Source organism: Gavia stellata, chromosome 8 (genome assembly GCF_030936135.1).
Source record: "Gavia stellata isolate bGavSte3 chromosome 8, bGavSte3.hap2, whole genome shotgun sequence".
NCBI classification, from domain to species: Eukaryota; Metazoa; Chordata; class Aves; order Gaviiformes; family Gaviidae; genus Gavia; species Gavia stellata.
Window position 1 is genome coordinate 18272725 of NC_082601.1, and position 18592 is coordinate 18291316.

General features: G+C 46.7%; 2 protein-coding genes across 3 annotated transcripts in view; one reads left to right on the forward strand and one right to left on the reverse strand.

The window, feature by feature from the left end:
• USP37 (ubiquitin specific peptidase 37) overlaps window positions 1-4200 on the reverse strand; it is a 33251-nt gene extending 29051 nt beyond the window's left edge. Inside the window, exons 1-2 of the mRNA XM_059820326.1 lie at window positions 4045-4200; window positions 254-425 (exon numbers count right to left, since the gene is read on the reverse strand). Coding sequence (XP_059676309.1) covers window positions 254-425; window positions 4045-4200 — 328 coding nt within the window. The remainder of the gene's footprint in view (window positions 1-253; window positions 426-4044) is intronic.
• A 1284-nt stretch (window positions 4201-5484) lies between these two features.
• Window positions 5485-18390, forward strand: CNOT9 (CCR4-NOT transcription complex subunit 9). 2 transcript variants are annotated; one of them, XM_059820462.1, is made up of 8 exons: window positions 5485-5531; window positions 9913-10092; window positions 11203-11318; window positions 12640-12749; window positions 13529-13638; window positions 14603-14701; window positions 17213-17304; window positions 18017-18390. In XM_059820462.1, exons 1-8 carry the CDS (start codon window positions 5508-5510, stop codon window positions 18183-18185), a joined length of 900 nt encoding a protein of 299 aa, XP_059676445.1. In that variant the 5' UTR covers window positions 5485-5507; the 3' UTR covers window positions 18186-18390. The 2 variants fall into 2 exon arrangements, with proteins under 2 accessions (XP_059676445.1, XP_059676446.1); XM_059820463.1 differs by having other exon boundaries at window positions 17213-17303; window positions 18010-18390.
• Window positions 18391-18592: the final 202 nt, after the last annotated feature.

The window sequence follows — 18592 nt, forward strand, 5'->3', positions numbered from 1 at the left end:
AATACCAACAGACTTACAACATAAACAATTCCTACATGGTTAATCTCTGCTTACTGTTCAGCATGACAAAGGTACATTATGAGAAATGTATATAACAAAAATTGGAGTTTAGCACCAGAAAGAAGCATTTAAAAAAATGCAAAGAAAGTCAGTAACACAAGGAGGACAAAATGGCTAAAGATGAAAAAAAGAAAACACAGCACCGATCCCTCTCCAAACTGTTATTAATGTGATTTACAACAATTACACTTACCAGTATGAACCCTGTCTTGATGGACTGCATCCAAATACATCCGCATTTCATTTGCATCTTTAAATGGTACCTTATCAATTGTCAGGAAGCTGGTATCCTTTAGTGTTAGCATCAGGCAGCAGAGTTTTCTACCATTTGGTCGTAAGGTCACAGTTTTAATGTTATGGCTTAGCTGAAAACAAGAAAGTGAGTATAAACACAAATCCATTTTTAAAAGGCCAACATACTTACAAATTCAAACAAAACACTTCAAATAGAGAGGATAAGAGGCACTCGCACCGAAATACTTCTCCTTGCTCCACTTTGAGCAAGCCTCACAGAATTAATACAATCAGTGATCTTGGAAGCTGACAGAACTGAAAGGACAGTATCACTATAGGTCAACAGTCCCTATATTCCTGGATAAGCTTTCTGAAACTTGCTTTGCTATCGAGTGTGACGTTTTTGAATGTAAAGGAATAAGAGCTTCATACAGTCCCATTCAGCTGTCTGAAACTTCCACATCAAGTTTGAAATATAATTTAAAGATAGGGAAAGTTTTAAATGTTAAGTACAAACTTCTACTCACTTTATAATATGCTCTCAGGGAAGACAGATTTGACATAGCTTAAAATATTTGCTGAGGGAGTAAGTCAATAGGAAACATGCTTAGTCTTTATGCAACACCGTAACAATTAAGTGGTGTCAAAACTTCCAGAGTTATAGTCAAGCACAAGAATAATTTTAATAAGAATTTGTGCTCCCTAATAATGCCGCTGCTACTTTATTATACTATTACTTTATTGTTACTTCATGCTAAGTCACCTATAAGAACCGGCTGTTCAGTAAGGTCTCTACTATTCGCACAGGTTGAGGGTAACTCCTAAAGCAGAGGAAGCAAAAGAGTATCTCACATCTGCAGACTGCATGGAAGTTTGACAATACACACCTAAGCATGCTCTCCTTTTCAAGTCACTTGTCCTTGTTTGCTTAGTTCTTCATTTTGCTGCCGCTTCTTTAGCCTTGCCTAAGATCAGGCAGTAGCTACGCAATGACCTCCATGCCAGTATACTGCTATACTCAATGCTTCATACAAGATTGGAAACCACAGTCAAGGTCATTAGGCATTACACAAGACAGAGTAACACACTGCCCATCAGATTGGAGTCTTCTCCTAATTTGGCCTGACCTGCATACTGCCACACTACCGATCTAAATAACGATGATGAATTAATAGACATGAACACTAATTACTCTCCAACGCCAAAGTTTTGCTATACATTGCTCTAGAACCTGTCCCGTCTCCTTCAGATTATACATAAGTTTAAAAATAGAAATTATTCCTGATTTTTATTTAAATTTGTTCAGGTATATAAAAGACTGAGATAGTAAAAGGCACTCCATGTCCATCAGTGAGATTTCTTTTTTTCCATGCAGATCTCTAGCTTCTTGGAAAGCCAATCTAGACACAATAACAGTTTATAAGAGAGGCTGGAAAACCACCTCAATCAGAAACGAAGTGTTTATTTTGCTGGGAAAATTACACTACTGAAATACTTTGTGCTCAATCCTCGTGGTTTTTTGTTTTTTTTGGGGGGGGAGGTAGTGGTGTTTTTTTTTTTAAATATAAGCTAAAAATGTCTTCAAGTCCTAAGAATTGAAGAGGGGGCTCCAAATTTTTCATCCTCTCTTAAAACGTTGAGCCCAGCGCAAAGGGATTACAGTTATTTCACCATCTCAGTGCAAAACAACCTATTTCAATTCAAAATGAGAGGGCTCCATCTATACTTTCCATGCACCTGTTATGACCCAGTCAACATTACAAAGTCTTGGGAGGTGGGGGGTAATCAAAATATTTCTCTTAATACATATCTAGCATCTAGGACAACTTAGTCAAAGCTCTGAAACATGAGTAAAACATATCATCTGACATAAGAAATTTGATGACACACCAGTCACTGTAGAAAGAAATATAACCCTGGATCCACCCAAATGTTCCATTACAGAAAAGTAAAAAAAGGTGGGGAAATCACCCACAGTTCCCCCAGAGCAACTTGTTAAAAAAAAAAAAAAAAAAAAAAAAAAAAAAAAAAGAGAGAGAGAGAGAGAATGCTACTTCTAAAGCAGAATTATCAGGAATTTGTCACGCTTGAAGCAGCACACAAGAGCAATGTGACAGACTGGGGCTGGCTCACACAAACTACACTCAAGCACAAGCCTGCAGCGCAAGGGGCAGGCAGCTCTCCCTGCCTGCTGCTCACTCCCACCAACACTCTTGTGCTGGTGTCTATGTTGCTTCAAGATGAACAGGACCAGAAAGCAGATCCTGCTGAAAAATAACCACCATCCAAACAGAAGTAATTGGTCTAAAGATGTGGCATTTCCTCTTCCTCCTTTGCTGTGGTCCTAGCTGCATGGTACCGTATTACCCCCTCCACCAGTATTACCCCCTCCACCAGATCGCGCATTCAGTACTTTCCCCGAATTAATTCATGTGAAAACCCTCCACTGAGCTCACAGAGAGATCTGACAATTTCCAGAGCCAGCAGATGCGAGAGGCTGGGAGCAAAACCTGCGCCTTTAGGCCATGGTTAGCTGTTCTATAGGCTCATCCTCCCCATGGAACCACCTTTCGAGTCACTGTCATACCACATTAACACTCGTCCAGGCAGAAAGGAGTGTATGAGAACAAGCACCCGGTGAAGGTACGAGGGGAAGAAGAGACAACTCTTCTCAGAAGCAACATGGACCAACACTGGATTAAATCGAACATGCAGTCACAGCATCGTGCGCGAGAAGACAGACAATTCTTTTCAAGTCTACACTAGCAGAGGTAGGAACTATCCACAGCTAATGATTTTCTCACGCCTTGATTCCAAGGCAACACAGGCTGCCAGATACTTTGCCGAGACTTTTCAGCACACTAAGGCAGCAAAACCTGATCTTTCAAAAATAAAGTGAACTTTTTTTCACTGAGTCCCCATACAGAAATAAATAGCTCAGAGAAAGGTCTGGTGAACACTACTGATGAAAAAAAACTGTGGCATTAAAAAGCAGAAGCCAACATTTAGACCAGTTTAGGCTGTTACAAAGTTGCTAAATAAGATAGGATTTTTTCTCCTTCCAACTGCTTTTATATCCTCCACATATTTTTAAATCAGATAGAAATTTCTTACAGAAAAACACTCCCTTGCCTTCTTTCAATTCGGGCCATTTTGCACAAAACCTAGGAAGACTGAGCTGAAAACAGCTATAGACTGAAGAAAAAGGCAATTTAGGCTGAATATTGCAAGAGAATATTTAACAGTGGTCTGCATCAGTCTCCCAGTGAGGAAACCACACTGCCTGGCATATTTAAAACCTAAAACTGTAACAACTGCTGTTCAGCAGTCTTGCCTAAACAAGCAAAAGGCTACAAGTTTGTTAACATCGTCACTCTTCAGGTGGGAAAACTGCTAGTAAAAAGTGTTCAGGATCTTTACCCCTAGATTCTGCAAAAGTACCAGTAACAGAAATATTCCAAAAATATGAAAATGTGAGCCACAATGCTATATACTTTGGTAACTTTTCTCTGCTTTTTGGTTCTTCCCATTCAATGGTATCTCGATGCCAACTTCGGCAGATCCTTTAACAATACACGTGAATAATTTACAGGAGAGTTACACAAATGGATTAGTGTTCAGGAAACGAGGAACAAGAAACAGTGACAGAGGGAAGTTTGCGTGACACTTAATAGCCTTGAAGAGGACAGCTGTTCACAAAAGAGCACAATCCATACACCACTCAAACAAAAGCCTTAATTTTTAGTGTACCTGAAACGTCTTTGGAATTCCTCCAACATTGTAGTGAACCACTAGGCTCACTTTGTTGTCCTTCTCCACAATTTCAAAGCTCCCTTCTTTCCATTTTGTAATCCCCGTCTGCATGCTGCGCATCCGGACAGGTCCGTGCACCTTTAGCGGAGCCATGCTTTCTCACGGGAAAGAGCTAACAAGAGTAAGCGTACGCCACCTTAAAAACCTGCTAAAAAGGAGAAATTTGTAACTAGGCAGGCCAAAGAATGTCTACAGAAAGATGTGAGCGTGGCTTAAAGTTTCTGTAGAAGTTCGGTAGAACTGTTTTGCTGGTGTTTTTAAACACAGCAAAGCAGAATTAAACACAAGTGAATGAAACTTAGATTAGTAAAATCTCTCCCAATTTGGGCAGCAATGTGCTGATTCCTCACCGTTAAAGGCGAGCGGACCCAATCCCGACACAGACGCTCTTGCAAATCCTCAAAGCAACTTCAACAAATTTAAGGAAAGGAAAAAAAGTGCCTGAGGGAAGTCGGTGGGAGACGGAAACCGAAGTTTCAGAGTAAGCCTAAGAGGGAAAACGAGCTCGTTTCCGACGGGACGTGAGGTACGGTCACCTGGAGGGGCCCGGCCGGGGGTCCCCGCTGCCCTCCTGCGCTGCCAGCTCCCCCCCAGCACTCCGCCCGGGAAAGCCACCGGCCCAGCGGTACGAGAACAGCCCCTGCACCGCCGCGGGCTCTCGGTCAGCACGGCGGGGCGTATTTCAAGTGAAAATCAGAAGAAATGAATGAAGCGGCCCCTGCGCGCAGCCCGGGAGGCGCCGCCGAGCAGGGTGCTCCCCGCAGCCCGCCCTCAGGCGCCGCCGCCGCCGCCGCTCCCAGCCCGGCTCGGCGGCGGCCCCACTGCCCTCCCTGCCCGACAGGCAGCGCCTCCCGCCCCGCCGCTCCATGGCCGCCCCGGGCCGGGCCGCTGTGAGGGGAGGCGCCGCACAACGGGCGGGGGGGGCGGGACGGGGGGGTAGGAAGGGGGGTGGGGGCCGAACCCCGGTACCTGCGTCCCGGCGCGTCCCTGGCGCCGCTGGGCGGGCTGAGGCCCGGGGGGGGGAGGGGGAAGGGGGGGCAGCGGCGGATGGCGGGAACCGGCCAGCAGCGCGAGACGCGGCGCGACGCACGCGCGCGCGCCCACTCACGTCAGCGCGGCGGCGCCCTTCCCGGCGCGCCCCGCGACCGCCCGCCCTCCTGCGCGCATGCGCCGAAGCGGCCCGCTCGGCCTCGGCACGGCCGGCACCGCCCGCCCCGCCGGCACCCGTGCGCATGCGCGCAGCGTTCCCCTCTTCGCCCCGCCCCTGTCCCAGCCTCCCTCGCGGCGGGCGGGAGGGCGCGCGCGGGGTGAGGGGTCGGGGCGGGCCTGAGTCTATGGCGGAAGCGACGGCGGTGGCCTCCTGAGCCGGGCCCGGCGGCAGCACCGGCACCGCTCCCACCATGCACAGCTTGGCCACGGCCGCGGTGAGGGGCGGCTCCGTGCCCCGGCAGGGCGGGACTCCGTTGCGCAGGCCGCGCGGGGAGCGGGGCCGTGGGAGCGCGGCCGCTCGTAGCTACGAGGGGACGTTTCCCCTCGGCCGCCCACGGGGGGGGATTTGGGCCGCGGGGTGGGGGAGCCCTGGTGAGCTCCCTCCCCTCAGCGCCTCGGTGGCCGGCTTGGGCGGTGGAGGGGCGGCGGGATCCCGTGGGTAGCGGGGAGGCGCTGAGGGAGCGCTTCCTTGCTCCAGCTGCTCCCCTGGAGACTCCTCTGGGCCTCCCCGAGGCGGCCGTGCCTTGCTCTGCTGCTCCTGAGGACGGGGTGGGTCCTCCGGGGGCCAGGAGGGCTTCCCTGCTGGCCGGCCCGGCTGTGCTCCTTCCGCCCGGTGTGTATCACGCAGGGTTTTCCCTCCTTTTCTCCTCTTGCCCGCTGCGCTCGCCCCCTGCGCCTGGACGGCTCTTGCACGCCCAGCCACCTCCTCCGTCCTCTGGGGAGCTCTTTTGCTTCTGGCGTTGACCGTAGAGGGAAAGAGGAGATAGCAAAAAGTTCCTCAGGGCGGGAGGAAAGGCAGACGCTGCCTGTTCCTTCTTCCCTTTTCCCCCAGTACCTTGCAGTGCTGCCCGTAGTTGGTACTTGCCCTCCTCCCCCACAGGAAGCTGCCGTGGTGGGATGGGGTGCCTGATGTTCAGGCTGATGGGAGTGGAACGGTACCTTGGCCTGGTTGGGTTCAAAAATGGAAGCTGAGTTGGAACAATGTGGTTATTGCATCTTATCTCCCATCTGAGCGGGTTTATGTTTGCGTTTTCACTCCTCCAATGGCACATTCATTGCATGTATAAGGCTTCCTAGAGTCGGTTGAGTCTCTGGTGTGTATTGGGTTTGAGAAGTATATTGCAAGACCAGCAGTTAGAGCTGTTTTCAAATGAACTTAGCTCAAGGATCTGCTTGGACTAACAAGCAAACAGGAGTGAGTAAAGTACTTATGAGCAGGAGCTGAAAGAACTTTTTAAGTCTTCCCACTTTGTTTAAGTGCTCGTGACTTCAAATTGGTTCTTGGAGTGCTGGCAAATACTTCTGATGTAAAGTGATGCTTTCTGGGGCATGGAAGAATGTGCAAGATTATAGTGAACTCTCTTAATCAGCATTTACATTTTTATAGCAATGTAATTCCTAAGTGCTTGTTGAAATGCGTGAGGGACTGTTGTATCTCCCATTAATCCTCTATCTGTGTTCTAGTCACCTCTCTATAAAAGGATTTTTTTTAAAAAACAATTGTAATGAAATAATCTGTTTCAGGAATAGAAATCAACTTTATTTTGGGACTCATTTGAATGTATATTTAATTTATACATAATTCACACCACCTGGTAGTTCTGTATTGAAATGTTTCCTACCACAGTCGGTTAGTATGCTTAGACTAAAAGTGACAGGGAAGGGTGTTTGGCTGTGGAGATGAGCTTGGGAGCTGTGGTAAATAACGTTACCCCTTAGTAGGGTCATGAATTGGCTCAGGAATCCCTTTGGGTGTTGTGAATGCTGTCGTGATAAAGCTGTCGTAAGCCAGAGCATTGTTCTTTATACAGAGATGCTGGTGGCAGAGCTGACACTTCGATTTCAGACCTGAAGACAGCATAACATGCTAGAGGCTCGAGAACAGGCTAAGAACGATAAACGTAGCTGCAACTAGCAGTAAATCATTGAAAACCCAACTCAAACCAGTTAATTTACTGCTTTTGAAGTTCAAAGCTCATTTTGGTATTTTTGAGTTGGTGATCTACCAAAATAGTTTGAAAAGCACATGCATCCAGTTAGTCAATGTTCTGCTTTGGTTGACTAGTACTTTTACCAGTGTGCCTAGCAACAACTGCTCAATTAGGAAGAGAAAGGCAGTTGCCTGAATCCAGTTCATTATGTGATTGTTGGAGATGTAATCGGGCATGGGTGTTTGAAGTAATGCTGCTTCTCTTGAGGAAGGTGTTACAAGATCTTTCATGATGCAGAGGTGGCTAGTTTGTGCTGTGTTGAGATACTGTGGGTAACTTTTGCTTTCCCTGTGTGCAAAAGAAAGTCTGCCTGGCCAGGTTCTGTCTTGGAACGTGCAGGATTTGTGTGTAGCCCTTAAGGTTTCTCAGAATTTTACCTTTTAGAGGGAGAAGGGGGAACAATAATAAAGTAGGAAATTAGGGGTAAAAAAAAGTCTTTCAATTTAAACTAAAATGAGAGGAGCAACTGTAGAGCCTGTGAAAAGCAGTTGGTTCTGGCTAAGACAAATATTGGACATCATAAACTTAATTGTGTGGAAAATCTACTTAGTGTTCTCTAGGGATCACAAGCACATGATTGTGCTTTTAAAGGGTCGATGTATTTAAGCTTACAGGAACTGAAACTTCCAGTGAGTCTAGAAAAATAGATGGAAGCTTTAGATAACACAATTGTAACAACATTATTGCTTCACTGCTTGTCACTCTACCATCCCAAATAAAAACAAATGAGCTCTGTTCATTCTCCCGGTCTTTCTGAGCTCCAGTGTAGGACTTGCCATTGGAATTGCGCTCCCAGCTGTAAGAGCACAATAAATTTGTCAGGATTACTAATTTAGTGTGAGGTTCTGGGAAAAAAAAAAAAATTGAGTAGACAAGACAAAAAAGGATAGAAGGAAAGGTGAACAGCTAAAAAGGTATTTGAGCCCTAGAGTATAGGGATTGATAACAGCACATTGGCTTATATATAGACATTTAAGTTAAATAATACGATGGAAATGGCTGGGGAAGAGAGAAATCCCACAGCTGGGGAAGAATCTCTTTGGACGTGACTATACATAGAGTATGTGGAGGAACGGAGGAGGGAAGCCTTTGCAGAAATAGAGACAGAAAGCTGTGGAGGTGTCTGCCTAAGGTTAAAAAGTCTCCCTTCATCCCTCCTGCAGTTCTGGGAGCCTGCGTCTGGCGCATGGTTTCAGGTTTGGTTCCAGCCACTTTCAGTTCCTGAACTCCTTTGTATTCTCTTCAGTGCCTTGGTGATGAGCTGCTTAGTAGTAGTGTTGCTGTTGGTGCGGTACAGGCAGTGCTCACATCTGTTGTGGGAAGCGCATGAAGAGTTTCAGTCTGGGTTTTAAAAAAAAAAAAAAAAAAAAATACAGTCCATTCTTTGCTCCCAGCCCTGATTGCTGTACATGTGGGGATGGTGAGCTGGTTGCATGCAGGCTAGCTCAGGAGCAGCAGTATGCTAACAGGGCTGTGCTTTACTTGAATAATAAACACTGCAGCAGAATGGTTGAATAGATTCTGAACTGGCTTTCAGAAGTGTTTACGCAGGGGGGTTTAATGCCTGCATTTGTCTCCCTCAAAAATTTGGATCTGAATTCCCTGTCTCTTTTGGAAGCCTGCTGAGCATTCATTTACACCTTGAGTGCTTGCTGTGCCAGCAAGAGGCATGAGACAAACTTCCACTGAAAGACTTGCTCTTTGCCCTTTCAAAAGAAACTATGCTACAATTTCACATTTCTCTTCCTTTCCTTACCAGCCCTTCCTCATTTTTTTGGCTTGAAACCTTGTTGGCCTTGCTGCCATTTTTTCCCTGATGTTCCAAGGAAGGCAGAAGAGAAATCCTGCATTTCTCCTGAGTAGCAGAAAATATGCCTTGACCATGAATACAGATCTACTCTTCTCTGGGTTTATTTTGAACAGGAATTTTTGTACAAAATCAGTCTTGAAAAATTTCCTTTTAGCTTCATGCATGCAAGCAAGGTACATGGGATGAATAGGAGACATCTCTGTCAGCAGGTGTTACTGTCTGTGGACAGTGTCATGCTGATGTTGGAGTAGTGAGAATTTTTCTAGTATTTGTATGAATATTTTTCTCATGTATGTTGGGTGAATCCCATTGGTAGGCTCCAACATCATGGACATTTTTTTGAGAGAAAAAGGTAGCATCTGCATTACTTTGAATTTGTGGAAGCTTGCACCTGAAGCATGAAATGAATGTGTGCTAAATGCAGGTGGAGCAAATGATAGCTGGCTAAAGTATGTGTGACCTCCCCAGGAGATCTGCTGGCACATATGGGCAGTAGCATAGCTCTCTTATATTGCTGAATGAAGTTACAAGGTCCTACTTGACAAGCAGATTAAGAGGGACGGTCCTAATGAGTCAAGCCAGAAAGTAAAACCTTTGCGTTTCAGATAAGTCTTATTATTTCACCTATCTGAGGAAGGGATCCATATCCAGAGCATCTTAATGCAGCTTTAGCTCCTCCTTCCCCCAGTCGAGAGTTTCTTGAGCCTTTTTTTGCTTATCTGCCAGGTTGCGGGAAGGGTTTGGGTGAGACTTGAATAAAATGTTTGGACTGAAGTTTTCTTGTCTCCCTCCCAGCCTGTGCCAACAGCGCTGGCTCAGGTTGACCGTGAAAAGATCTACCAGTGGATCAATGAGCTGTCCAGCCCTGAGACGCGGGAGAATGCGCTGCTGGAGCTGAGCAAGAAGCGTGAGTCTGTGCCTGACCTTGCCCCGATGCTGTGGCACTCGTTTGGCACAATCGCAGCGCTCCTTCAGGTGGGTAGGACTGGCGGCATCTTTATTCTGTGGTGCAGCACCAGCACGTTGCAGAGCTTGGGCATCCATTGGACAGATCTGGGGAGGCACTGGTGCGCTCCCTTATTGCCATTGCTGGGAGAATGATGTATGCTGGATCATGTGGTGAGGGGAGCAGATGTGGGAAGCCCATTTGCCATTAATCATCACTAGCAAGGCGATGCGTGCAGAAAATTTAAGATTTCTAATGAGACAGCTTACATAGCTGGAAGGGGAACAGGCAACTTCTTGGGTGTACGAGCTCCCTGTGGATCATGCTCTGCTTGTTTTCATAGTGTCATAGCAGAGCGACGACAGTCTTACTCCTAAGATCTCTGGTTTGATTTGTTTTGCATGAGCTTGAGCACTTCCTGGTCAGAAGATTGCCCTTGCAGGGAGCCTGCTGGAAGGGCAGTATGGGAATGCTGCTCACTGCTCCAGAGGTCCTTGCAAGGGAATGTACCTGCATTTCATGTGAAACCAAGCGACTCAGCTTATCTCTGGGCAAGCTACTCTACAGCTGATGACTGGCTATCTCTCAGTGTTGAATCTAGTAATTTCTTTGAAGAAAGAAAGAAAAGAGTGCAGGATTGGCAATGTCAAACTGTTCTCAGAGTGGCCTTGAAACAAGTGTAGAAAATTAGAAGGGAGCTATAGTTAGAAGCAGGCAGATTTCTGAATCAGATTTCTCACGATCAGCTGCTTCCCCTGCATTGAGTTAGAAGAGTACCAGCAGCTACTGTGTGAGTAGAGTGGGTGTGCTGTGCCTCCAGGCACAGGAACTACACTCCTCTTCAATCTGGAAGTTCAAAACAAAGCAGTCCCTACACTAGTAAAGAGCCAGGAAGTCAAATTAACCTTTTTTTACTGAAATGAAGGTTTGAATGCATTCCTGTGACTCCTTGTCAAATTGACTCTGACCCAGCTCTGCAGTTGCCTGGGCAGCATGGTGGCTGCCATGTAACTTCAAAATGATGCTTGGTGAAAGCAGACTGTCATCTCCTGTCACATTAGTTTATTGCTGGGCAAGTGTTTTGGTGCCGCTTTCTGTTGTTTTTCTCGTTTAACTTTTCTTCATCTGTTAATTTTTAGGAAATTGTAAATATTTATCCATCAATCAACCCTCCAACTTTGACAGCCCATCAGTCCAACAGAGTCTGCAATGCTCTAGCTCTACTACAGTGTGTTGCATCACATCCTGAAACGAGGTAAGCGTTTCCAAGTGCATGAGTTTTCTGAGGTGTTGATGTTGACAGCTCAGCCAGTCTGTTTGACTCCAGAAGCACGTAAGCTTCTTTCTTCTTTTTTACCAAGAGAAGGGGAACAGAAGACAGAGCTGGAAGATAGGCAGCTGTCTGCTGCTTTTACTTGTTTGCACAGATTTTCAGGATGACAGCTTTATGGTGGTCCTAAATGCATTGCATTCCCTGGATCTTCCTGAGATCCTGCAAATTCCCAAAACATTGGGTTGTGGCAGCTTCTGGGAGCTCAGCCAGAGATAAGGGTGCCTTTGCGCTGAGTTCTGTGTGCAGGATCCTTGTTTTAATGAGCTTACAGTTATTTAGACTAGCAGCTTAGTTATTTAGACCAGCTGTCCAAAGGGTGGAATGAGCAGGACTGTCCTTCCCAGAGACCATGTGTATCAAAGGAGCAATAGCAGAGCCATGTCTGGAGTCCTCAGCCAGTGCCTTACATCAGGTTTTCTCAATCTGTCTCCAGCACATGTCAGCAGGGGAAAAGATTATGTTGGTTCAGCCAAAATCAGTAGCTAAAACTCAGAAGAAAGCTACCTAGAGATCCATGATCTCATGCTTCTGTTCCTGCTGAGAAGAAAGTGCTGCGTAGCTGAAGTTGTTCTTCAGCTGCTGCAAAGTAGTGTTAAACAGCAACCCTCCATGAGATGATATCCAAAGAAATAGGGTAGTTTTACACCACACACCTTTACATTTAAAGTTTGAAAACTGAAAACAGAGGAAGAATGTTGGATGATGGTGCAAGAGAGCTTCCCTCTACTAGCAGAGCAATCTCCAGGTTTCTCCCTGCAGTCTGTGTTTTTCACCATTGTCAGAAGGCAGTGTGAGGACTCTTGGGGAAAGGTGGCTGTGCACATTTAAACTGTGGTAATGCCTAGAGATCAGCCAGTCTGGGTTTCTGTCATGCAGAGGCTTTGCACATGCATTGTGGCTGACTGTCCCTGTCCATGGGAGCCTGCAAGGCAAAGTGTAGCAGTGAATGTAGAGGGTCTGGGTGGCAGAAAGAGGTAATAAAAACAACAGGACGTGCTCTGTTCCTGGTCAGCTGGAAGCAGCGATGCAGGTAACTGACAGTTTAGGTGTTAGGTATTGTGCTGCGCCCAGTGCAGAATTTACTTCATACCCTTCCATCAGATAACAAACTGTTACCCTCTTTTGAGGAGCAGCAGCAGTGGTGTCTGTCAGGAATAGTCTGAGGTGCTGCATGGTAAGGCTGGATTGTGTGCTCTCTTTGTTTTCCTTGTCTCTCATGTTGGGTGTTCTCCCTTTGCTACAGGTCAGCTTTTCTGGCAGCTCATATCCCTCTCTTCCTGTACCCCTTCTTGCACACAGTTAGCAAGACACGTCCATTTGAGTACCTGCGGCTCACAAGCCTTGGAGTGATTGGTAAGCCGTCAGACTAAAGCTGGAGCACTGGTTTCTTACCAAGTTGGATGCAGTTCATCCTGTGGGTATAGAGACCTGCATGACCAAAATCACAGGTCTCTATTGGGATTTTCTGAGTCCTGTAGTATTAACAGGAGGAGCTGCTCCTTCTCCATCAGTTGTGGAGGCAGGTTCCTCTTAGTGTGTAGGAACTGGGCTTTTCACTAATAAGAAAACACTGAAGTCTTCATGCATTGCAAAAATATGTTCCCTGTAAGTACAAGCACCTGCAGACTTGTTGTGCTTTCACCTTCAGCCCAGCCAGCTAGACACTGGGATGGGTTCGTGCACACTGGACTTTCTTTGGATTTTTGTCGTTGATTGACTTGGGTGTATGTCCCCTGTCTTCCCCTTATCCCGTGTTTTTTTTAATCTTTCTGCCCAAAACATTTCTCTCTCAATGCATAAAGTAAGAGGGTCTTAAAATGCATTTCCTCTTCCCAGAGGTTGCTGTGGGTGGCATGATCCCCTTGTGTTTGTGTTACCACTGGGGGAGAGCCAAGAATGCATCCCTTTCCTGAAAAACAAACAACCCCCAAACCCAGCTTGATTACTTTTATGCTGCCAAAATGATTTCTTCTCCAGCTGTGTGCTGCAACGTATGTGGATGACACTTGCTCTGCCTGCCATTCAGACTTAATGATTCCTGGGAGGACACAGCACAGGCCCTCTTTGAAAGGTGAGGCTTTTTTTGAAACAATTTATCATTTATTGATTTTGGGTTTTGTTTTTCCTTCAAGGGGCCTTGGTGAAAACTGATGAGCAAGAAGTGATAAATTTCTTACTGACGACAGAAATTATCCCCCTGTGCCTACGCATTATGGAGTCTGGCAGTGAACTCTCCAAAACGGTAGTTACTCTCTTTGTCTTAATTAATTAAGACTTGTTGTTTATCTCTGACTGACCAGGCAGCCAGTAACCTGCAGAGTTGGCTTGTGTCCTGTTGCAAATGGTGGGGCAACTCTGGGTGGAGTTTTTACCTTCTCATAAAACAAACAAACCAAAACCACCAAACTGAGCTGGAGTTCCTCAGTGTGGTGCTTTTGCTGGGAAAGATCTTGCTGTTCTCAACACCTGTTCCCTCCTTTGCAGCCCTGCAGAGTTACTTTCAGGGCTGAGCTGGATCGACTTTCCTTGGCCTCAGAGAACAAATGCTGTAGCTACACAGTGCGGAGGTTGGGCGGCAGGTGTTAGTGGTGGTTTTGAGAATGTTCACCACACTGGGCCAGTTTGTTGCTTCCTCTGATCAGGGGCCCCTTTCCCCCCCATGAGCTCAGATCTGTGGTCAGACTGGTCCGATGACCCAGGTAGGCTGGCCACAGGTTTTAGTCTGTGTGCTTCTCAGGTGAAGCCTGCTGACATAGCTGGCTGAGGTTCTTCCAGAAAGTCATGTGTCTCATGATGAATCGGTAGCGCTCAAGATGAAAACCAAAATCAGCTTGCCGTCTAGACAGCAGGGCCAAGGGACAGATCCTTCTCCTGCTTCTTGCTCTGTGACCAGAGTAGTGTGGCCGTAATCCTGAGGCTGTCCTGAGTGGCCCAGCAATAGTTGCTGTCTTATGCAACCTGCATCCAGTCATCTTGTACACACTGCTTTGTGTCCATCTCTTTTCTTTAGCCAGAGATGCCAAGTGTTGTGTAGTGTCCTGCATTTTCTTTTGACTTTAAACTTTCACCAAGTAAAGCATTTGCTGCCTACTGAAAGGCCTTTCAGCTCTGGGACTGCCTTGAAAAGAACACAGCACAAAGGCTGTCCCTTTTCAGGATAGATAAGTTGTTTATAAGCTTTCTTTTGTGCTTTCTCCCTGTTCTAGGTTGCTACGTTTATTCTTCAGAAAATCCTCCTGGATGACACAGGGCTGGCATATATCTGTCAGACTTACGAGCGGTTTTCTCATGTTGCCATGATACTGGTAAGATTATTTGTTTCCTCTCTTTAAAAAAAGAAAAAATTACGCTCTAGCAGCCAGCTTCTTCAGCAGCTACTTTACTGCTCTCTGGCTGGAGCACAGGATGAGGGATGCAAATTGTTCTCGGGCTTATTGCATGTGACACTGTAGCTCTCTGCTTCCGCATGTTTCCTTTGTATATCTCTGGTTAGCGTGTCAAGAGAACACGTATTAGTTGTAATATACTAAGTCCCCAAGATAAACTGGGTAAACATCTCCAGAGAAGAAAGAGTTTTCAGGGTGGTTCAGCTGTTGGTTGGATGTGAATTGATTTAGTTTTATGTAAGAATGATCGCACGGCTCAGACCATGGATCCATTTGCCATCTCTGTCTCCCACAACAGGTTGAAAGAGCAGCAGGTTGAGCTAAGGAGTAAGAGCAGGGCAAGCATATATGATACGTGCCCTTGTCACAGTCTCGCAGCTGCCAGCTATTTTCAGCTTTGGATTTCTGGGGCCAGTTGTGGGTTTTCCATGCAGTAACCCCCAGTGTTGGTCCTATCCTCCCCTTGAACCCACGGAAACTTTTTGCATCCACAGTGTCCTTTACAAGGAGTTTCACGGGTTTCCTGTTTGCTACCTGTAAGGCCAACCTCCTTTTTTTCCTCTTGGATCCTGGCTTCTACTAGCTGCTGCTTATGACTCTAATTCTTGTGTTGGAACACAGAGAGAGCAGATATTTTTTGTCCATTCCGTGTCCCCTGTGAAGGAGAAGTTTGGGTACTTGTAATTTGTTCATCCCAGGAGTGATAACCCCAACTTGATCTTTATTATCTTTGAGCTCGCCAAGGGGAATACATATTTGCTCTGGAATAGCTATTGTCCTGCTTCTGTGTTTGGTTGGTTGCTTGCTTGTTAAAGAGCAGTCTCAGGAGAAGAAAATGCAGCATTAAGTTAAGCGCTTTGCAGTGTTGGTTCTGTGCCTAAATGTTGAGGCTTTCGTTGGGAATATTTATTTGTCTGTCTGTTTTCCCAAATGTGAAGAAAATGTTGCCTCCTAATTCACCCACAAAGAGCAAAATACGAACGATTGTGAGCTGATGTCCATAATATCCAATGTGACATGATTTTTGCATTCAAAAAGAGCATCGGCTTTGATGAAAGTACATCTAACTCGGGGGCAAAGTGAAGGACGCAGTTAGAAACCCTGGGGTAGGGGAGGGAAGGAAACCAAGGAAGAATCCATGGCTGGGAAAGGTACGAACACGGAAGGATGTGGGCGTGTAAAGCTGTGTTAGCATGGAAGAAATCCTAGCTGTGGTATAATCCCATCATTGGGTGAAGCATTGACATGATTAATGTTCCATAGAGCCACGGAGAAAGATGAAAATGTTCATAGACATTTATGTTCTCTATTTCAAAAATCAGGATAGTGTACTCCTGTCTCATGAGGGTGATGATTTACTTCCTTGTCTGCTGATAACTGAGAAAGATGTTACACAAGTGTTAGATGTTTTTAAAAGAGCAAGTTAGTATTTCCCATCCAGGAGCTGTCTGAGGAGCTCTCTGACTTGTTGTTCTTTATTTTGAAGAAATATTGTCATCCAGGGGAATTGCTGAGAATAGGAAGCTTGCAAAAGGGCAGATGAGGGGGGCCTGCTAATTGCTAACTGCCTGATTATCCAAATACAGGTGAATTTGGCTAATGAGGAAAATGGTTAGTGCTAGCCAATGTAGTTTTACAGGAAAAAAACCAACTTGCTGGGCAGATCTGACTGACTTCTAAATACGGAGAAGCAGACTATTAAACTCCTTCAAAGCAGGGGTGTGAAGGCATCCACACTGTTCGCTAGGCTGGGTGCATTCAAAGGTGCAACTATCTGCAAAGTCCTACATAGTGTGCAAAATGGAGGCTGGGCCAGGGAGATCTACCCTGGTCTTGCGTCCCAGAAATGGCTTAATGAGGGATGTAGCGGAAAAAGAAAATACAACTCTTGGGTGCATGATAAGACCAGATGTGGATCTTACTATACGTGGTGTGGGTGAGCCCTTCGGCATGGCTTCCCAGGCTATTGTTAACGTTTCAAAAGGTCGTTGAAATGAAGGCAGTGCAGATGAGAACAGGGAGTGTTGCAGAGCTTGGAACACGCCTCACAGGGTGACTCAACCTGAGCTTATCAAAGCGTTGGGGATGTGTTCGCCTTCTTCCACGAGGGGGAAACTCCAGGTTCTCTTTAATCTAGCAGAGAGTTGGACCACTAAGCAGTCCTGGGGAGATAAAAAACAAATAGAGATGAGACAAGCTTTCCCCGAGCTGCTGGGAGAATCCTTTCCAAGTCGTGGCTAGCTGCTCTTCTCAAAGGCATCTTGGCAAGCAGAGTGCTGGGCTCCATGCAGGAGTATCTAGATGAAAGGTAATGGGCTGGGATGCATGGGAAGCTGGAGTGAGTGATTTAATGGTCTTTCCCAGCCTCTGCTGATTGTGAAGCTCTTCTTACAACGACTTTAACTAGTGGCACTGGTGTCTCTCAAACAGGGTAAAATGGTCCTGCAGCTCTCCAAGGAGCCGTCGGCACGGCTACTGAAACATGTCGTCCGCTGCTACCTTCGCCTTTCAGATAACCCCAGGTAAACATTTTAGGAGTTTGGGCAGGGGTTTCTCCCGCTCCCTTGGAAATGCAGTTCTTCTCCCCAGTGCCAACTCGAGGACTGTCAAGGTTCCTTGTCTGTCCTTATGTCAGCCTTAGTTCAGTGTGGAAAATGGGTGGGTTTTCTGGTTGATTTGGTTTTTTTATCACTAGTGCCAGGAGCTTTTTACGGTACATGGGAGAAACAGCGACTGTTTGGGGCCTGTGCAGATTCAAGCTGTGCAGCTTATGACTGCCTGAGCTCAAATGTAGCTTGAACTAGGTATGAGGGAGGGACTGAGGTGGAAGGTACGCTATACTTTCCCTCTTCTGCATCATGTGGGCTGTTAGCAGTAGAAGCCAATAGATGAAATTCAGCTGAGGGAATATAAACTGATTTCATGCTGATCCGCAGCTCTGCCCAAAGCCGCTGGGTATGTATTTGTTGTTTTGGCCTCTCCTGGCATTGCATTGCTTTTGACTGATGGGTGTCAGGGCACAGGAGTTACCTCAGTGGGGTCTAGCGTGAGGGATGGGAGCTGTGCTGGCTGGCTGAGCGCCACGTGCTGCAGTGCTGCTGCTTGGTGCTTTTCTTGGCTGGCCCTGCCAGGGAGACCCCCAGGCAAAGGAGCATCATGTCCCCAGTGGGGTTTGCTCCCCTCTTGCCCCTGTGAGTTTATTTGTTGGGCCCCGTTTCTTGTCTCTTGATGTAGGGCACGTGAGGCTCTCAGGCAGTGCCTTCCTGACCAACTGAAGGACACCACCTTTGCCCAGGTCCTGAAGGATGACACCACCACAAAGCGCTGGCTGGCTCAGCTTGTCAAGAACCTGCAAGAGGGTCAAGTCACTGACCCACGGGGCATTCCTCTTCCTCCGCAATGACTGCTGGGGGAGGTGGGGAACCGGGGAAGAAACAGCTCAGGTTTACAAAGAACCAGGAACAGGTGACCTCTTCCGCAACAAACTGGGCTGGCTGCCGGCCTGTCGGACCATCCCACCTAGCCAAAGGGCTGCTCTGTAGCAATGCAGCCTGCCTCCAGGGATCACAGCACCAGCAAATGCTGATACTACAGCTTCGGAAAAAAAAAAAAAAAAACAATAAAACCATCTGTAAAGATCCCCATCTCTCCAGGAGGCTTGGCTGGCATCTTTCCCCCCACCGCCAGGCAGGGGGTAGTGCGGATGGTCGCTCTTTCAGCTAGCTCAGCCTCTGCCCAAGTGGTGCATGACATAGCCTGTGCACGCCACGTCCCTCCAGTTCCTTGTCACTTGTTTACACGTCTGTTTAG

Bases quoted from the DNA above. Each gene is read 5' to 3' on its own strand.
- CNOT9 (XM_059820463.1), top strand. From the start codon at position 5,508: ATGCACAGCTTGGCCACGGCCGCG. The intron at 11,319-12,639 runs GTAAGCGTTTCC...CCTTTGCTACAG, and splicing joins GCATCACATCCTGAAACGAG to GTCAGCTTTTCTGGCAGCTC. The intron at 14,702-17,212 runs GTAAGATTATTT...TCTCTCAAACAG, and splicing joins CTCATGTTGCCATGATACTG to GGTAAAATGGTCCTGCAGCT.